Raw genomic sequence first — 19,216 nt, 5'->3', positions numbered from 1 at the left:
TGTTGAGGAGCTACATTTTGGACAAAAGAAGAAAAAGCATTTGGACTCCAAATTCAATCCGACCACACTCTTTCTGAACTAGTGGCTTCCAAAACTATATAAAATGTATTAGATCGTGCTCTTCAAATACGAAGCGACATTGTGTTTATAAAGTCCCTTGAGATTAGTCAAGAGAAAGTGCTATTCTCAAATCCATTCAGAAGACTAAGGTTTAAAGATGTCACAAATACTTTTAAAGATTAAGGGGAGGAGAAAGGGATGGGGAGCTCAGTTCCTTGAGCGTCTGACTTTGTGTCCAACTTCGGCTCAGGTCACAATCTCACCGTTCGTGGGTTCGAGCCCCACATCGGGCTCTGTGCTGACGGCTCAGAGACTGGAGCCTGCTTCAGATTCTGTGTCTCCCTCTCTGCCCCTCCACCACTTGCACTCTGTCTCTCAAAAATAAATAAATGTTAAAAAAAAATTTTTTTTTAAAGCGGGGGGGGGAGGGAGAGAGAAAGGAGTCCATGTGGGAGGAGAAAAACAAACTTCTTTAAAAAGACCAGCAGCCAAAAACAGCAACAAGATCCCCCAAAATGATTTATTTAAACATTTTTTAACGTGTATTTATTTATTTTGAGCGAGCGAGAGAGGGTGTGTGTGTGTGTGTGTGTGTGTGAAGGGGAGGGGCAGAGAGAGAGGGAGAGAGAAAACCCCAAGTGGGTTCCACGTTGTCAACGCAAAGCCCACGGTGGGGTTTGATCTCACAACCATGAGATCACAACCTGAGGTGAAATTAGGAGTTGGACATTTAACTCAGGCACCCCACTTCTTTTTTTTTTTTTAACGTTCATTTATTTATTGTTGAGAGAGAGTGAGACAGAGAGAGCGTGCACGCTCAAGTGGGGGAGGGCAGAGAGAGAGGGAGGGAGAGAATCCAATGTAGGCTCTGTGCTGATAGGGTAGGCTTGAACTCATGAACAGGGAGATATTGACCGGAGTCAAGATCAAGAGTCAGATGCTTCACTGACTGAACACCCAAGCACTCCTCAAAAATGATTTTAATACACACATAAATGCACTCATAAAGTCATGGACAAGGGAAAAACCCAAAGATCTAATTTAAGAGAATCATATGCTGGAAAGCATTAACATTTTTAGCATTTGGTTAATCACCGTTACTTCCAAGATAACAAGTTCTAGGGAAGGAGGGAAGAAAGAAGACAGGGTTTGTTCATATGGGTCATCTGAACAGGTACATGTGCCTGATACAAAAAAATAAAAATAAAATTAAAAAGTACAACTGTAGGATATTTGGTTGAACAGGCCAGCAGAAATTCTTACAGTTGCACATACTTAGTTCCTCACAGAACCAAAAGTAACTATTCACCAGGAAGGGCACTACAAAGGGATAAATAAGAAAGTATGAGTTTCAGTGGTGGTTCGATCCTTGTCTTGCTTTGAATCCTCAGGGAAATCCATTAACTTTGGTGTTTCAGTCTCTTCACAGGGTCAAACAAGGACAGTGATACCCACCGTACCCAGCTATATTTCATTGCTGCTGGGGACAAACAGAAATGCGACCACCAGGATTTGAGCACCGCCTGTGCTTTGGGTAGAATGGAGGGAGGCAGGGCCCTGAAACTGTCCACCTGGGCTCCCAGGGATGCAGGGAAACTTCTCATTTGCCCTGACAGTCAGTTACTACAGCTCTTGTACCCTGCCACGCTCACTAGGAATTACCTTCAAAAAAAGTTAAAAGTGAAAAGAAATAAATGGCGCACCAAAACTTAGTACACGTGTTTGTGGTAAAAATCCATTCTGTAATTTAATTCCATATACGCTTTTCTCTGCCACTCTAAAGTTTCACTGGCCATACATTTTGTTGCTGAGCCAACGTAAAAATATATTTTATTCATAGTTTTTAGATAACTTTTCTAAAAATTTAATTATGGTTTAATCAGAGTTTTATGTTTATTGACTAAGTATATTGTTACATTTGCTGCTATAGTTAGCAGTCGTAATAGAATCAGAATGTTTGAGAATCTTATACAATATGTATTTTCTAAACACACTAAGCTTGTTAAAATGCTATATTGATTGTGCCCTAAAGCAAGTTCTAATTTTGTCTGAACATTTTTCACTTCATTATTTGAACTCACCAAACAAAAACCATGAACTCTACTTTTAGCAGTAGTATTGAACATTCTTTTTCTTTCTTTTGTTTGTAATACTGACAAGGAAAAGTATGAAAATTTTAGGGCCAAGGGGATAACACTTAAAACGCAAATCAATGCTTTAAGAAATTTTAGGCTTAATTCCCACAACCTAACTATCTATTGCTAGTTCCCATCTAATTCCATCATCTGCTCCTCTGATTTAGTGGTAGCGCACATATCAGAACCGAAACATATTTCACTCCAGTAAGGTGGCAATTTAACAGAAACAGAGGCTCTTATATCTAAGTAACCAATGATAGAGCAACGGAAAAAAAAAAAAAAAAACTGGCAGAAAGTTATACACACTAAATGCCTTTTGGACTTCCCAGTGAATTATTTTCAAAAAAGCAATTTAAGTAAATACCCTAGATGCTACGGTACACAAATATTTGCTTGTGCTATATGCCAACCAAGAGACTACATTTTTCTAACACACTGGAGACTATAAAATACCTAAAAAAAAAAAAAAAGAAGAAAGAAAGAAAAAAATTTAATGTGTCTTATAAATCAAGAAATGCACCACCTCCACTAGCATAACCATACAATTAATCTAGGGATTTGATTATTAAATTCTAAGTTTTTGATAAGGAAAGAGACCCAAAAGATACAGTAACAAGATATATTGCAATAACTCTGCCAAAAAATGGTTGTTTTCATGTCTATTAAAAAGCCTCTAAAACTAACTAGAGATGGTACATCACTGACTTGCAGAATTATATATTTATATCTTATATCCAGAATTAATTTGGGTTAAAGAGGAGGAAACTCAAGAGAGGGAATGTCAAATAGAAAACCCCTAGCTTGAGTAGTGGTCCCAAGTACTAATCTAAGTGTCAGAACACTTCTGTACAATTCTAAATTTCTGTACAATTCTGTACAATTTCTAAAAATTGTACATATTAAACGTGTATGACTCAATGCTTTGATACTGAGTTCTAATCTTGATTTGAACCTTGGGCATGCCCCTTAATTCTTCCAAGCTGTATCTTTCTCACTGGTGAAAAGGGGGTAACCTTCTGAGAAAGGATTCAGCACGGCCTGACAGATCCAGCATGATGAGGCCTCTGCCTGTCTCTCTGTTCTCCCCTGGGCTCACTCTGCTATAGCCACACTGGCCTGGACACAATATATTCATGCCTATCTTCAGGCTTTTGCCAGAGTGGCTCCTTCTACCTGGGAGGTTCTTCTCCCAGGTTTTCCCATGACTGGCTCCTTGCTATCCTTTAGGTCTGAGCTCAAACATCACCTCTTCAGAGAAGCCTTGCTGAGCAACTATTTTACATTCTTTACAGCACTTGCAAGGTCTGATATCATCTTACTTCAGTATTCATTTCCTTGATTATTGTCTGTTCGCCCCACTAGTGTGAACTCCGGAGCACAGGGGACCTGTCTTCTTCACTACTGGACCACAAATACACAGAACACTCCTTGGCATAGAATGACAGTAAGGACAGTAGACCCCAGAACAAGATGGGGGTTGGGGGCACTGACCCCTGTGCCCCCTGTGTAGTTGAAAATCGGCATGTAACTTTTGACTCCCTAAAAACTTAACTACTGATAGCCTACTGCTCACTGGAAGCCTCACAGATAACATAAAGTCGATTAACACATACTTTGTATGTCGCATGTTATATACCGTAAAAGAAATGTTATTAAGAAAATCATAAGAGAAAACACATTTACAGTGCTGTACTGTTTATTGAAAAAAATCCACATATAGGTGGATCCGTGCAAGTGAAACCTGTGTTGTTCAAGGGTCAACTGTATTTAGTCAATGAATAAGTGAGTAAACAATAAGATAAAATTTTAAAGAACAAAACCAAGCAAGACATGACATAATATTTTTATAGTAGCTGAATGCTGAATTAATTCTGCAACATCAGCCTCAGGAGTGACCTCTGTAGTCAACTCATGTCCAGGTCTAAGTGGGAATTCTTTTCTCAGTGGTTCTGAACACCAGCCATGCTGTTGTGCTTAAGGTAAGAGGGTTCACAGTCCCAGAGCCACCCAGCCACAGACCACACTGTGTGTTCCTCCTCAGACTGTGAAGAATCTGCCTCTGCAGGTTAATTCCTGAATCACTGCCCCAGTTCCTACGGTAGGTGAGGTGCAGTGCCTGGCCCTGAGGACGCCCACCCAGATTCACTGACACAGCTCTCCTCCGGGGAGGACCGTCTAGTGGGAAGAACGGTAGGAAGAGTGCATCACTCACTCTAACCGAAAGCAGGCTGGTCAAGAGACACTCCAGAGGAGCAATCTGAGGCTAGCCTTCAGAAACACACAGAACAAACCTGTTCTTCTGTCGACAGAGATGACTTTTTAAGTCAGAGGTCATGGAGACCCTTAGTCTTCAGACAAACGCTGGCCAATTCCTTCAACCACTTCTCAACTCAAATACCAGTTCTTCCATGAGACCTTTACTGATTCTTCCCGAGGAAAGAGCCAAAACTCATCATCCCTTCCTCAGCCCCAACCCGGGGCCTGGGTATTACACATACAGACATGCGCCCTAGACTGGGAAGTCTTCTCTTACTTCATCTATCTGGACAAGGTCAAATGAGAGCCAGGCCATCCCCAACAACCAGCAGGGTGCCATCCACACAGCAGGGACTTACAATGAGACTGTTCAGCAAGTGTGTAAAGGAGGATTGGAGAGGCCCAATTCCTGGGCCCCCTTATTATTCTCCCCATGCTTCTCTGGGTGGTCTCTGGACTGTCCATATCTCTGTAAAAACTCAGTACCCAGAACTAGACACGCAAGTCCCAAAGTGGCATGCTACAAGATGAAGCCAAACCCAGATGTTGTCCCCTCCTAATGCAGCCAGAGGATAGATTCCAAAGGAAAACTAGATCTCCCGCACCCTATAAAAACCCATGTGAGCTAATGTATATCTCTTCACAATCACTTCTGCTTGGGGACTTTAAATTTCTTTATAAAGTAAGCATTTTTACTAAAATAAAATAGTAGAAAGAAGTCCTGCCACTTTAAAACTATTTTTTCCCTGAAAGGAGATGGTGTTGAAATACTTAGATTCAGCAAATTCTCACTTGAAATATTACCATAATGTATTGATTTTTACCAGACTCAATTGACTGAAAAGTTGTTTGTATAGCAATATTGGCCAAACCAATACACTAGAACAATTTTGTTACCCATAGTAATCAAGTGCATTTCTGAAGTATAATTATACTGTCATAAAAATAAAGCCAAGATACCCTCTTCCAAGCAATAAAACAATAGGGGCTATAAAACAGGAAGAAGAAAAGGCTAAATAGATGAGATTTTTTAAAATTAAATTTAGTGTCTTTTAAGAACACCTCTGCCTCCTTTTCCTTCCCTTAAGCCAAGGTTAGCAGAAATGATCAATACTTCAATCTCAATAAACTATTTCAATAATAGTTAATTCGGGTGGAAACAGAGTCTGAAAATCTCTGCTCAGCGACCTGTAACATCCTGTCATGTTGGTTAGATGCCAATAATCCATCATTGCCATAATGGATATGAGCACGTGTGAACATGGAGTGGGGGAGGCAAAGGTGGGAAAGGTGTAGAGAATCACAAGCTCAGGTTCATTCTTTAGAGTCCAATCAATACAATACACATTATTGTATGAAACAAACCTATAACAGTGAATGCTGAGAGAGGGAGAGAGGGAAGCATACATAATTAATTTTACTTGACAAACAGTCATTGATTTTCTGGAAATATTAATATCCTTGTTTGTCACATGATACTTTAACACAACCCAGCCATATACAAGTATTTAATTTTGTATTAAGATGATACTTGTTTGCTTGTTTAAAATATGATCTTGGCTGCAAGGAAAAGGTTCTTCATTTGATTAGAAATTTAAAGTTAAAATAAATCAAACAATCACCCTAGCTCTTGGGTCAATATCAAAACCACTTAAAAATTACTCTTAATTTACAAGATGCACCTCAGGGAAAAAAATATAAAGGAGTGGGGTCACTGGTGCAGCCGGTAGAGAAGCTGGGGTCAGAACTACTGCTGATGTGGTTTGGCACGTTCAGGGTGGCCAGTGAAAGAGAAGTGAGAGCTTTCTGAGTACTATGTGGTTCCCAACATTTTCTTCAATGACTCCTTTTTATTATACTTTCCCCTCAGGAATCCCATATTTTGACAAGTTTGGTTTACTAAACAGCATTTAATTAGACAGCAATTCATGTGTTTTCTCATTTTATATAACTGACCACCAGAGCTTCTAATTTTCATTAAATACATCATGTTACTGTAATGAGTTGATCTAATTCCAGCTCCAAAAACATAAATGTAATGTTTTACATGGCCTCTACAGCCACGTAAAGGGCAGAATACAACTTAATAGTTAGTTCATATGATCTCAGTTACTATCTCCAAGGTCCATCCTTACCCTATTGCCTAACAAATATCTCATAAATGGATAAGACAAAAGAGAGAAGGACGGACCAACACCTTTGAGAATTATTATCCCTTCCCTCTTCATGTTGTCTCTAGATATAGTCAAATCAATTCTTAAATAATGGTATATATCCAATCTTAAAATACCATGTAGGCAGTACATATGCTACCCATTATATCACTGAGAAAATCCTACCCAAAATTCAGGTTAGACCCTTAATGTTAACTATAGGAAGCAAAGGGAGGCGGACATTTCATTACTCTTTTCAAACACCTACATATGTGACCAAAAAGCTGATAATCTTTTTGGAAAGGAAAAAATAAAATAAAAGATGATTCTTAAGTGCTTGTTAGCTAACTGACTTATTAGCATGACTTAAGTCCTAAGAGTTAAGTATTACTTTATTTCTGGACCCAAAGCTTAAGTGACTCCATCAAACAATGCCCTGGGGGAGCAAAGAACCTGAGTGACTGGCCTTCATTATCATAGAATGTTTCCAAAGTAAGTGGGCCTGTTAATTACTTTCATTGCAATGTGACATACTATGCAAAAAAACAGGGCAGTAACTAGTATGTTGGGTTAATTTATCATTCAAATATATGCCCTTAGTTTAGAAATTCCTATTCTTCTAGGTGAGTGTTGTAAAACAAGTATGCAGGCTCTAAAACTAGCTAGCCATGGGGAGAATCCAATTAAAGGGCCTTACTAAAACCTGCTTGGGAAAAAAACCCCACTTGCCTCATTCTCATTTCAGCCAACGTGTATAAAGCATCTATCCTATCCCTAGGACTGTGCGCAGTACACTAGGAAATACAAGGAAACACAATGGACTCTGCTTGACCTTGAGAAACAACACTGCCTGGGGGAAAAACACAGAGCAAAGAGGAGAGAGAGACAAAATTCTGGCTTTGCCACTGAATGGCCACAGGCCTGGGGGTCCTAGCTTTTTCCCGTGGTCAAATGGGCTTATTAACATTTACCGGCTGTCCTAGAGCAGGCTGAAAACAAAAAACTATGATAAAAGAGAAAATACTTTGAAACTTCTAAAAAATCATTGTAATGTAAGGTATAATAAATCATATTCATGAGACAACTAGAGAATAGCAGGAAACTCAGAAGCATACCATGTATCATAATATAATGCAGAATTTCTCAAAATTAATTAAACGCAACTCTAACACAATTCAACATCTGGGAGATGTCTGTAGATGTTCCTCAAAATAAGAGCCCTGCAGTCAAGTAAGCATAGGAAGCACAGGGGTCAACAATTTTTCCATTATTTGGTACTACCATTGCCAGTTAGCTAACATTTACTCCGTCGTAGTGGTAAGTTCCTTTTCTATGGAACATCTCATTTAACCTCACAACAACCTTATTAGAGGTCATTACCCCCTTTGACACATGGGGAAAATGAGGCAGAAGACATTATGTAACTCTCCGCCAGTCACACAGCTACTTAGGGGCAGATTCAAGGTACACTTACCCACAACACATCCTGTTCTCTACTTTCTCAAAGTTTTTAAAATTCACTGTGAATCTCATAGAGGGGAAGAGGATATGTGTCTTTCTTGAATGGGGGGGGGGGGTTGGAGAAACATGTAACATTTTGGGAAATAGAGCAATAATGAGAGTACATTCATTTTCTTTTCCTAAATTATTCTTCTTCCCAGGCATAAATAAAACTTTAGCCTAAGATATTTCCTTTATAGTCCATTTCACCCAAATTAGTAATCCAAGAAATACCAACTTAAAATTACCTAAGTCATTATCATAACACAGAGAATAACTCAGCAGAGGACTATGCACAGCACCCACAATACCACTTGGTTTCAATGTCTGGGCCCAGAATTTCACACTGTAGAACTGGGGGGAACATCCAAACTTAAAAGGCAAAAATGTGATCAACTATTAAACAATATATGTTGCAGTTACACACGATATCCTATCCTTTGAAATTCACAACATCCCATCAGTGGAGCAAATAAGAAAGAAATATTAAACTTTTGCTTTGCATTTATTAGCTTTATTGTACTTTATGAGAAAAAAAATTAAATAGGCCCATTAGCCAGTTTTGTTACCAATGAGTGGATTTTCCAATATTTTCTTCATCTAGTTTATGTAGCATAGCCTGTAATATAATCATTTTGTTTGAAAAATCACAATTTTTATAGTCAACACCATTAAGGTAAACTTAGTGTAGGAGAAAGTCAATCATAACACATCAAACAGTTTTATGGAGACTTTAGTAAAGTGAATTCTCATTTCTTGACAATTATACCATTTCTTTGTGCCGAACTAAAAGCCAGGGATATAAGAACAATACAACGGAAGCCCAGGCAGAAATGAAGACCAATGATCAATAACAAGTGGTTAAGCAATTTGGTATCTTTACCTTCTCTCCTCTTAAGGATCACCTAAGCAATAAGATAAATGGGATGTCTTCTTTGTATAGAAATATAGTGTGTAAAATAAAGCACTAAAATCATCATGTTACTGCCACTCACCCTCCATAAACAACCACTGTCAAAAATATATTAAATCCAGGGGTTGTTCAGTTCGTTAAGCGTCCGACTTTGGCTCAAGTCATGATCTTGTGGTTCATGGGTTTGAGCCCCGCGTTAGGCTCTGTGCTGACAACTTGGAGCCTGCTTCTGATTCTGTGTCTCCCTCTTTCTCTGCCTCTCTCCCACTCATGCTCTATCTCTCTCTCTCTCAAAAATAAAATAAAACAAAACAAAAAAAAACCATCTTAAATCTGGGGCCCCTGGGTGGCTCAGTCAGTTAAATGTCGACTTCTGCTCAGGTCATGATCTCACAGCTCATGAGTTTGAGCCCCACCTCAGGCTCTCTGCTGTCAGCGCAGTGCCTGCTTCAGATCCTCTGTCTCCCCTCTCTTTCTGCTCCTCCCCAACTCTCTCTCTCAAAAATAAACATTTAAAAAAATATATTACAACACACACATATTAAGCACTAGCCACAGTAGATAAGTAAACTCAGGGTACATTGCTAATATTAACATAGCATTCCAGCAGGTATAGAACTTGTGCTAAGGAGATGTAAGATAACGTGTTGTTGGGGCGCCTGGGTGGCTCAGTCAGTTAAGCGTCCGACTTCAGCTCAGGTCATGATCTCATGATTCATGGGTTTGGGCCCCGCATCAAGCTCTGTGTGGTCAGCCCAGAGCCTGGAACCTGCTCTTGATTCTGTTTCCCTCTCTCTCTGCCCCTCCCCTACTCATGCTCTGTCTCTGTCTCAGTTTCTCTCTCTCTCAAAAATAAACATTAAAAAATTAAAAAAAAAAAAAAAACATAATGTGTTCTTTTATCAGTTCTCCTAATAAAAGGAGATCTTGTGGCCATGCTTCTTGGCTACAAACATTAACAAAGCAAACAAGGAGTTACTGTGTAAGGGGTACAGGTTTCAGGTTTACAAGATGAAAACAGTTCTGGGATGGATGGTGTTGACGGTTGCACAACAGTATGAATGTGCCTAATGCCACTGAACTACTGTAGACTTAAAAATGGTTAAGACACTAAATTTTATGCTTCTCACCATAATTTAAAAAATAATAAAACATTAACATGATTCTATATTGTCATTTTTCCTTGGTAGATAGGCAGGTTATTTCCATTCCCCTGCCTCCCTCTCCCCTTTCTGTTGGTAACCTGTGTTGTAAAATAAAAGATTAAAATGTTAACATCTGGGATATTATTTCTAATAAAAATCATCTGCTGGAGTTTGGTAGTCTTACGTTTCCCCCCTTCTAGAATAAACCAGAACACTAAATTCACAATAGGGCTTCAATTTAAAACCACAACCATGCCTGAGCATTCAACATGTGGTTAAACAGAGCAAATAAATAGGTTAGGAGTCTAAAGAAATGTTTTGGGATTCCATTTGAAGCCATTAAAAGGAACCCAAAGAGTTGAAGAGTTGCTAGAAATCTTTCCTGTTTCTTTCCTGTTTTATTTTATCTGGCTATCAGCATAAAAGCATTAATAAAAAGAAAAGTTGAGGCTTTGAAAAGTGCTCTCTACAGTGAACTTAAGAGAAGCAAATCAGGGCATGCAGGTTCCTCCTTCTGTCCTTTCTAATGGTACCTGAACCCAAGAACGTTCAGAACAGGGTAAAAACTCCAGTCAGATTACGAGTAAGATGAAGAGATGCTGTTTATGCAGCACTGGGGGCTACTTGGAAAGGGATGTCAGTACGATCCAGGGAAGGACAAGAGTACCTCAAACTCTTCAGACACAGTAGGTAGCCATCAAACATTTGAAGGGCATGGCCTCAGGATCATGTTAGGGCTGCACTATTATTTAATTCTCTGAATTATTACAGTGGAAGCACTTAACTTGCAGACCAACTATCCACAGTACCCAGTCATCTGTAGGAAAAAAGAATCCAAATACATGAACATAAGTTCTTAAAGGACTAGATTCAAGAGAATGGACTCCAAGACTGAAGCCCTGAGTGAGTGAATAGGTCAGACGACTTTGAAGAAGCTTCTAACCCTGAGACACCTAATTCTATGCCAAGGCTGCATCTCTGTGTGGAGGATGTTCTGGGATTTTAAGATGTGACCCTTCACGGTCATAAGGCAATAGGGAAATTTTTATCTATAGTCACGTGGTTAGCAAACACTTAAAATTCCAAGAACATTAATAACCAATTATAAATTATTTCACAACTTTGAAAATATATATTAATATCAACATTAAAACATCTAAGGTAAAAACACAATCATAATGTGATACAGAGTTAGTGTATATATGGAAAACAGCTCTCTGGAGGAAAGCTTTATTACTCCCTCAGGGCTTTCATACAGAGTATGGATTTTTTAATTCCTAGTGGAATATTTTTCATACACCATTGCAGACTATTAAGTACTAGATATTACATTATGTAGTTTAAACTTTGCACTACTGCATGAGAAAGACTTCCCTGTCGAGAGAACTATTTTTTATGGTTAGCATTTTTTAATATGAAAATGAACACTCCTTTAGGGTAAGATCACTGCTACTGGAATTTGGGAGAATTTTATAACTTAACATATTCATCAATGTGTAGAAATTCTCTCGGGGGACTAGGGAGAGAAAGAAATACAACAGGAAGGCTTTTTAATAACTTACAGTGTCGACACAGGGCAAAGCAATGGTATTTATAAGGTTTGTCTTCCACTGGGCACAGCTGTAAAAAGGCAGGGGACTAGTACAGGGTGCTAGCAAGTTTAGAAAAAAATGGTGTTAAAGAGCAAAGGAAAAAAATGCATTAAACTTCAGGCCAGTTAAAGGTACACCTGTTAATGGTGGACTATTAACGTTCACCCAGGAGAGATGCAGACTCAGAAATATTAAAAAGGCAATATAAATGCACTTTTGCAAGCAATTCCTCAGAAAATAGATGCCTTGCAGAATTTTGGAGTCAAAAGTAGAAATAAAATCTAAGTGCCAGTGGTCATTTAAAAATCTTTGCCACGGAGAACTTGGATACTCACATTTGGCAAAAGTGGATAGAAAGTTTAAACAAAATCGACTACTCACTTGTAGACTGTGCCTCCGTTGCCATGACCAAGAGTGTCTCGATACCGTATGTCTTGTTCATTCATCTCCATGAGAAAGAAAGAAAAACAAAAAGGGTGTCATGCTGTGGATGGAAATGTCAAGGAAAAGCAACTCTGGGCCATAAACAACAAGCAGTCTGGGTCATTTCAAGTTCAGCTGCAAGAACGAGAAGATCAATACAACATTTGCTGTCCAATTTATAAAAGACGATACCAAGGGACAAAGTGATGGAAAGTTTAATGACAATTTGTTTGCCTGGGTCATTTCATTAAAGTTTGATAAAAGGTGTCAAAATGGAATGATATAACATAGCTCAAAAGGGTCAGGTCAGAGATACGGATAAGAACACAGTCTCTAGCACTACACATAACCAATGCCAAACAGCAGTGCACATAACCAAAATCAAACTTGGGAAGACAGCACACACACACAGACACATACCCAGTAATCTAATGCACAATCTGTAAATAAATCAGCCCCTGAAAACTCCTCAGGTGACCCCACAGTTAACATTAAACAAACTAACTGAATAATGTTAATGATTTTCCTGGAGTAGATACAGCTTTCCTTTGGAAACAATAAATTAGTATACAGCGGTAACTGGGTAGAAATCGTATTATGCCTATGGAAAAGTGCCAAATCGGTGCACTTAAAAATGCATACATAGACAAATACTGAAATCCATAAAGGGAAAACATATAATAATGTGATTCTTATAAACTCAAGTCATTTTCATCATTTAATATGCTAAATAGCATGCACATTTTCTCAGGTTCCATAAAACTACTACACCACAAAGACTACTCTCGTTTGTATCATGAATAGTAGTCAATTATTCTAGCGCCCACAAAATAATGTTTTGGAGTTGTAAAGAACTCCTTAAATTATTTATCAAATGACTTTGAGACTAGTCAGGTTATATTTGATGCATTCGGTAATTTTCTACACAGTGGTCCAGTTGCTTAAAAATTAACTGCCAACTTTATTCACTAAATGGATTCAATAAAAGTGTTATTTTCCATATAGCGAAAGCTTGGGAAAAGCCATAGTAAGCCCTGAAAAAAAAAAATCAATTTCCTGGGAATTGCACTGCCTTGCATGGGCAGATGGAGTTTTTAATTCAATATCACCTGGAAAAAAAAATAGTTTGCTTTCAGACCATTATAGTAAACCTTTAAATATTTTGCTCTAAACTTCTGCCAATTGAATAAAGCAAGGCTCCATTTATCAAGGGAAATATTTTTCTTCTATACATTTCTGAAGTTGAAGCTTCAGAGAGCTGTGATAATTAGCAGTATAGTGCAGGTAACAGAAACAGCTTCCTTTCCAAGCCGTTCTGCCAATCCCTAAAAGAATATTGACAGAGTAATGTGTAAAGGCCAATTCAACACCCAATTTAATTGTAGTACAACCTGATTGGTGCAATTTGCAATCAGCTAATTACTATATTTATGGTCAGAGACAAAATGATAGACAAGTCAGAAAAATTGGCAGCTATTTTCCTATTTGAGGGAAATTTTGCTCTTCATTACCTTTCTTGTATTACTAATACAGAAAAAAAGAAACCGTGTTTTAACCTGCATAAAAGATGGAACATGAAGAGAAGAGAAGAAAATTTCCTTCTTCCAGACCAAAAGAGAAATTGTAAAACAGCATGAAGGAGAGCGGCACATAAAGGAATTTGAGATGTTCAGTAGCACAGCTAGGACCAGGTGGGCTTTGATCAATGGCGACGAAGGATATACATGGAAACTGCGGGACCTACTGGCGAGTACAAACAGGCTAATTCCTTCCAAAACACTTCTCAAGGTAGTCTAAACAGCACTCTTAATCACCTCATTTGTACCATTAACTTGCCTAACAAGCTGCACCCTCATCAGGGCTCAAAGTAAATTTCCAAGAGAGCAAATTTCATGGACTACATAGGATCCAGGCTCCGCAGGGGCCACACTCTTAAGACTACATCCCCTCCACCACTCCGTCAGGACCTTCCAGATAAAAGGACCAGTAGTTTCCTCTCAGAAAAATATACAAGCCGAGACATATTGTCATTCCACATTCCAATGACACTCTGGGATGGACCTAGGACTTTGCAGGGGGCTGAATTTTGTGGCATTCTATTGAAGAGAAGGCAAATGGGAAGGTATGGCAAGTCTCTGAGCTGCTTGAATCATTATAGTCCTGACATCGTAGGGTTATTTTACCTCTCAAACTCAGGACCCTGAAAAGAGAAGTGGAGCAGCCGCCTGCCCCCCATACCCAGCTTTCTGACCTGACCAGGAGTGGTAGGCATCCACCAGGGGTTAGGCCGAGAGACGCTGTGTACTGTGGGTGTGGGTGTGTGTGCAGGTGTGTGTGCGTGTGCTAAGCAGCGTGTGAGCAAATTCAAGGATAGAAATTTGGAATCCCTCAGACAATAAGATGGTAAGAGCCTCATAAAGATAAAAGTGGTTTTGAAGCAAAAGTTCTAAAACCATCTCACTTAAAAAGACAGTATCCATAAAAAGGTAAAGTGTTTCTACAATGTTTTAAAGTTTTATAGACCTTTGCCTGGCCTATGAGCTGACTGATAGGTTTTTATATTTAAAAAATATCAGATTCTTTTTCTTTTGGCTTATTTGGATTTTCTAACTTTTATATAGTATGCAAATATTATTCATGTAAAAAATGTTTTAAAAGAAAACTGTTAGAGACAAGCTCATTAACTGATTACAAACAACCTTTTGAGAATCTCAAATCTCTGATTAAAATGGATTACTTCGGGGCACTTGGGTGGCTCAGTCGGTTAAGCATCCAACTCTTGATTTGGGCTCAGGTCATGATCTTATGGTTTGTGAGTTCGAGCCCTGCATTGAGCCTGATTGGAATTTTCTCTCTCTCTCTCTCTCTGTCTCTCAAAATAAAATAAACTTTAAAAAAACAGGTTACTTTAATTGATCTTGACTATGAAAAACATCATGAACAGGATCAACTAACAGCTAATAACATTTTTGCCTTTTTCCTTAGATAAGAATATTAATTGAACTTTTCAAATTGAAGCACAGGAACAGTGTTCATTTTGACACAAAGGTGGGATTTATATGCTTACAATGTACAGTATTTAAATATTACAGTTGGGATCAAGTATCAAAAAAAATCACAGAATTTTGCAGCATTTCAAGCACATAGCCCAATTCACTTAGGTCATAAAACTAGTCAATAGCAACTAGTCAAGGCTAGAACTTGGTCCTTCAGTATTTTCTGCTCAATGCCATATGTCAGCAGCTGATGTCCTGGCTAAGTATGGAGGGACGTCCTCTCCCATCAGTGGTCACTGGTCCACAGGAAGGAAAACAATCAACAGAAGGGCACCCACAAGTTAAAAGCAATTTCATCAGCTATGGTATTTGTTTTTAAGAAAAGAAATGTTTTAAAGATCACAGAGCTATATAGAAAAGAAGTGAAATAAAGTTTTTATTCAATAGAGATACTAAATTGTTTTAAAATATAACTCTGTTTTCTTGCTTTGACTAAAAAAAAGCAAATAAAAGGCAGAAACTATATGTGAGACTAGAGGAAGAAAAAGCCATTGGAGTTAAAATTACATGTCAACTGAAAGAGGGCAAATGACCTGGGAACAATGACAGGCATCGGGTTCTGCTCCTGCTGAAGGAGAGTCAGGGGCTGGAACGAAACGTGAACCAGACAGGACAACCTGCAGGGCGGCAAGGTTTTTCCTGTGTGGGCAGAGGATGGTGTCATGAAGTATGCACTTTTGTGTCTGTGCAGATAGAGGAGTGGTCATGCTGTGTGGACTTCCATACAGTCTCATTTATGTTTTGGTCTTGTCATAGGATCTAAGATGAACCATAAGAATCTAAAGAGTTTTATATAGTGGTGATTATACAGCTTTTAAAGCTTATTTTATAGTCGAATTCCTATTTTTCTTCCTTTTTAAAAAAAATTTTTTTTAATGTTTATTTTTGAGAGGGAGACAGAGCATGAGCGGGGGAGGAGCAGAGAGAGGGGGAGACACAGAATCCAAAGCAGGCTCCAGGCTCCAAGCTGTCAGCACAAAGCCCAACACAGGGCTTGAACTCACGAACCACAAGATCATGACCTGAGCTGAAGTCAGTTGCTTAACCTACTGAGCCACCCAGGCACCCCTGAGTATTTTTTTAATGTTTATTCATTTTTTAGAGAGAGAGACAGAGACAGAGCATGAGTGGGGGAGGGGCAGAGAGAGAGGGAGATACAGAATCTGAGGCAGGCTCCAGGCTCTGACCTGTCAGCACAGAGCCCAACACGGGACTCAAACCCACAAACCGTGAGATCATGACCTGAGCCGAAGTCAGACACTTAACTGACTGAGCCACCTAGTGCTCCCCTCCTTTTTATTTTCTAAACACAATAAGTATGCTTAAAGGCATCTGAAGTTCTCAAAATAGCCAAACATGCAGCAGGATCAGAATTAGTTCTAAGATCTGTGGCTTCTCAGTACAACTATACTTAATTTATCAGGAATAGGAAAATATTGTCACTTTCTCCTATAAAAGCTAAAACACAAAAAGAAGAGAAACAACTTTAGAGATGCAAAGGTCAAAGTTGTTCATCCTTGGAGTAACTAGACACTTTTTTAATCCTTTAAATTGACCCACTGGGCCATTTCTAATCAGTTTCACACCAAGGGCCAATGTTAAAGAGATGATACCGCACTGAAAAGCAAGTGGGAAAAACACATCATGAAATCACAGCAATGATACTGATCTATAGCTCTCAATGAAACGTGCCAAAAAAAAATCTTACAATCTGGCTTTTTTTAAGCTGGCAAAAAAAGGAATCCTCGGTCATTAAACGATAAAAGAAAAACGATGTCTCCATTCCAAAGACTAAATGTTAAACTCTTAAAAAGTGCTTGATTTAATACAATATTAATGAAATTAATGGGGAAAATGAAATGGAATTCAATTATGGATCAGCAAAGAAAATATTCTTTGTTTATTGTCTGCCTGTGTTAAGAAGAATCAGCACCTATCGCTTATAAATCATTAAAATAAAAATGCTCAATTAATCCTTATTTTATATGTAAAGGTCTGACAGAAACTAGACCCATCACTAGACCTTTGCTTCACAAATCGAAGCAATAATGGTTTCAGAAAGCAGTCACACTGTATGAGCAGACAATTGGAGAGATTTAGTAAATCCCACTTTATAGAGCAGAGACTAATCGGAAAACACAAGCCAGTCAAATGTTTCTTATGAACTGTTGACACTATATCAATGCTGAATCAATTGGTGGCATTTACTCTGAGTGACAGAAAAGAAATAAATATTTATATCACATAACCTATATCAATGAACCCAGGCAGAAAGCTATTTCTAACCTGTCAATATTTGATTATCTTGAAGAATCATGTCCCTTTCTTTTAATGATTAATATGAATTCCTTATTAAACCTAAGTGGAGGCTAGTGGAAAGGCAAATCATTATTAATGCTTGAGAGCATAAACCACTAAAATAAAAAACTATGCTCAAGTGTTAAAGTATCGTTAAATGTGACTTACATCTTCCATATCAAGTGGTGTCAGTGCTCAGCCCAGAAATTTATTGATGCCACAACTGGGCACATTACCTCACTGCGATGCAATCTAGCTCAGTCTTTAGTTACCCTATAGTACCAAGGAACTGAGAAATTAGCACAAGGAGGAGGTATTATGAGGACTTCCAAACGTGGGTTTTTCTGTTTTGTTCGTTGTGACTGAAAGCAAATAAAGGCTGTTCCTTAAAAGAAAGAAAACGCCAAACTGTTTAACGCGGGGTTAACACATTCTCAAGGGAAGGCAATAAACAATGTTTAAGTGTCAAAAATCATTCTTATGACAGTCTTCCACCACAGAGAACGTCATAACTGAAACCACTAAGATATTTATGGTACTAGGTTTGTTGTCAAAACATTAGGAACATTTCAGAATGCTTATTTTTTGCAGTGGAAATAAACTGTTTTTCATCTTTGAAAGAGGAATCTATGACAGGTTATTTTCCATTGCCTGAATTGAACAAATGTAGTTAAAGCTTCTTAATTTATGTCAATTTTGAAGTATATTTTCCAGCTGAAGAACGCATGTGACTCACACTTAAGTTACAATTAGTAACTAGACTTGCAAGCGTGTTAAGAGACACGGAAAAATCCCAAGCTCGCTATTTCTGCTTTTAGCCAGGTTTTGTTTCATACTGGGTCCGAACACATCCAGGGCACTAGGGGGACACATTTGCAGATATCAATCCAAACAAACCTCTGGCTGCTTAAAGTACTTTTAGGTACTAGATAAACACTATATAAAATTTTGAAACCATCACGATTACAGAGACAACACCAGATTCTCCTTGGCTGTACACAGAATATCTGAGGACTAGAATTCCCACACTCTGGATGACAACCAGATGTCAGAACCAGATCAACTTATTTTTTCTAACTGTATTCAAGGGACTGTGTGCTAAATAAGTAGGGCTTCCAGAAGCACTATCATACCGTCACTGTTTTAAGGCATGAGCATCCATCTATTAGGCCACAAAGTTACAGGTGATATTAAAGGACAAGCACAAGGACCCAGCTTTGTCTTCTTGACGTGCTCCACTACAAGTACTTGATTCATGAAATGCCAATGAGGCTTGGAGAGGTCAGCGTGTGAAGGCACTGAATAAGCATCTGAGATAATTAAGATTTCAGCCTTCGAAACATGGACGGGAAGTGAACAGCAGTTAAGAAAATCAATAAGAGTCTTTTATTTGCAGTGACACAGATGTCTCAGTCAATAGAGCCTAATAGGCAGGCTTGATCGCAATGGACAGGCGCCTGCCTCCAAGGCGATCAAAGGGCTTCTTCTATAACAAACATTAAAACGCATTTATGTTGCTATTGAAGAATCGAGGACCCTGTAGGTAGCTTAATTTGCCAGTGTATGTTTAAAAGCACTATACTATTTCAGATGTGTCCATTTACTGGAATCAAAATTAGTGAGAAATGACTGGCCCGCAGGCCTGTTTGTCCCTCACTGGCTGGGTTAGGTCACGCAGCTTT

General features: G+C 38.6%; 1 protein-coding gene across 6 annotated transcripts in view; it reads right to left on the bottom strand.

Annotated features, from left to right (window-relative positions):
* Window positions 1-19,216, bottom strand: part of MAP2K5 (mitogen-activated protein kinase kinase 5) — a 278,825-nt gene that overhangs the window by 206,720 nt on the left and 52,889 nt on the right. For all 6 annotated transcript variants that reach the window (XM_086711030.1, XM_086711029.1, XM_086711032.1 and 3 more), the window contains exon 8: window positions 12,139-12,203. In XM_086711030.1, the coding sequence (XP_086567156.1) occupies window positions 12,139-12,203 (65 nt within the window). The remainder of the gene's footprint in view (window positions 1-12,138; window positions 12,204-19,216) is intronic.

This window comes from Puma concolor, chromosome B3 (genome assembly GCF_028749965.1).
Source record: "Puma concolor isolate L17-30 chromosome B3, mPumCon1.1.hap2, whole genome shotgun sequence".
Lineage (NCBI taxonomy): Eukaryota > Metazoa > Chordata > Mammalia > Carnivora > Felidae > Puma > Puma concolor.
This window is presented reverse-complemented; position numbering and strand designations above follow the sequence as displayed.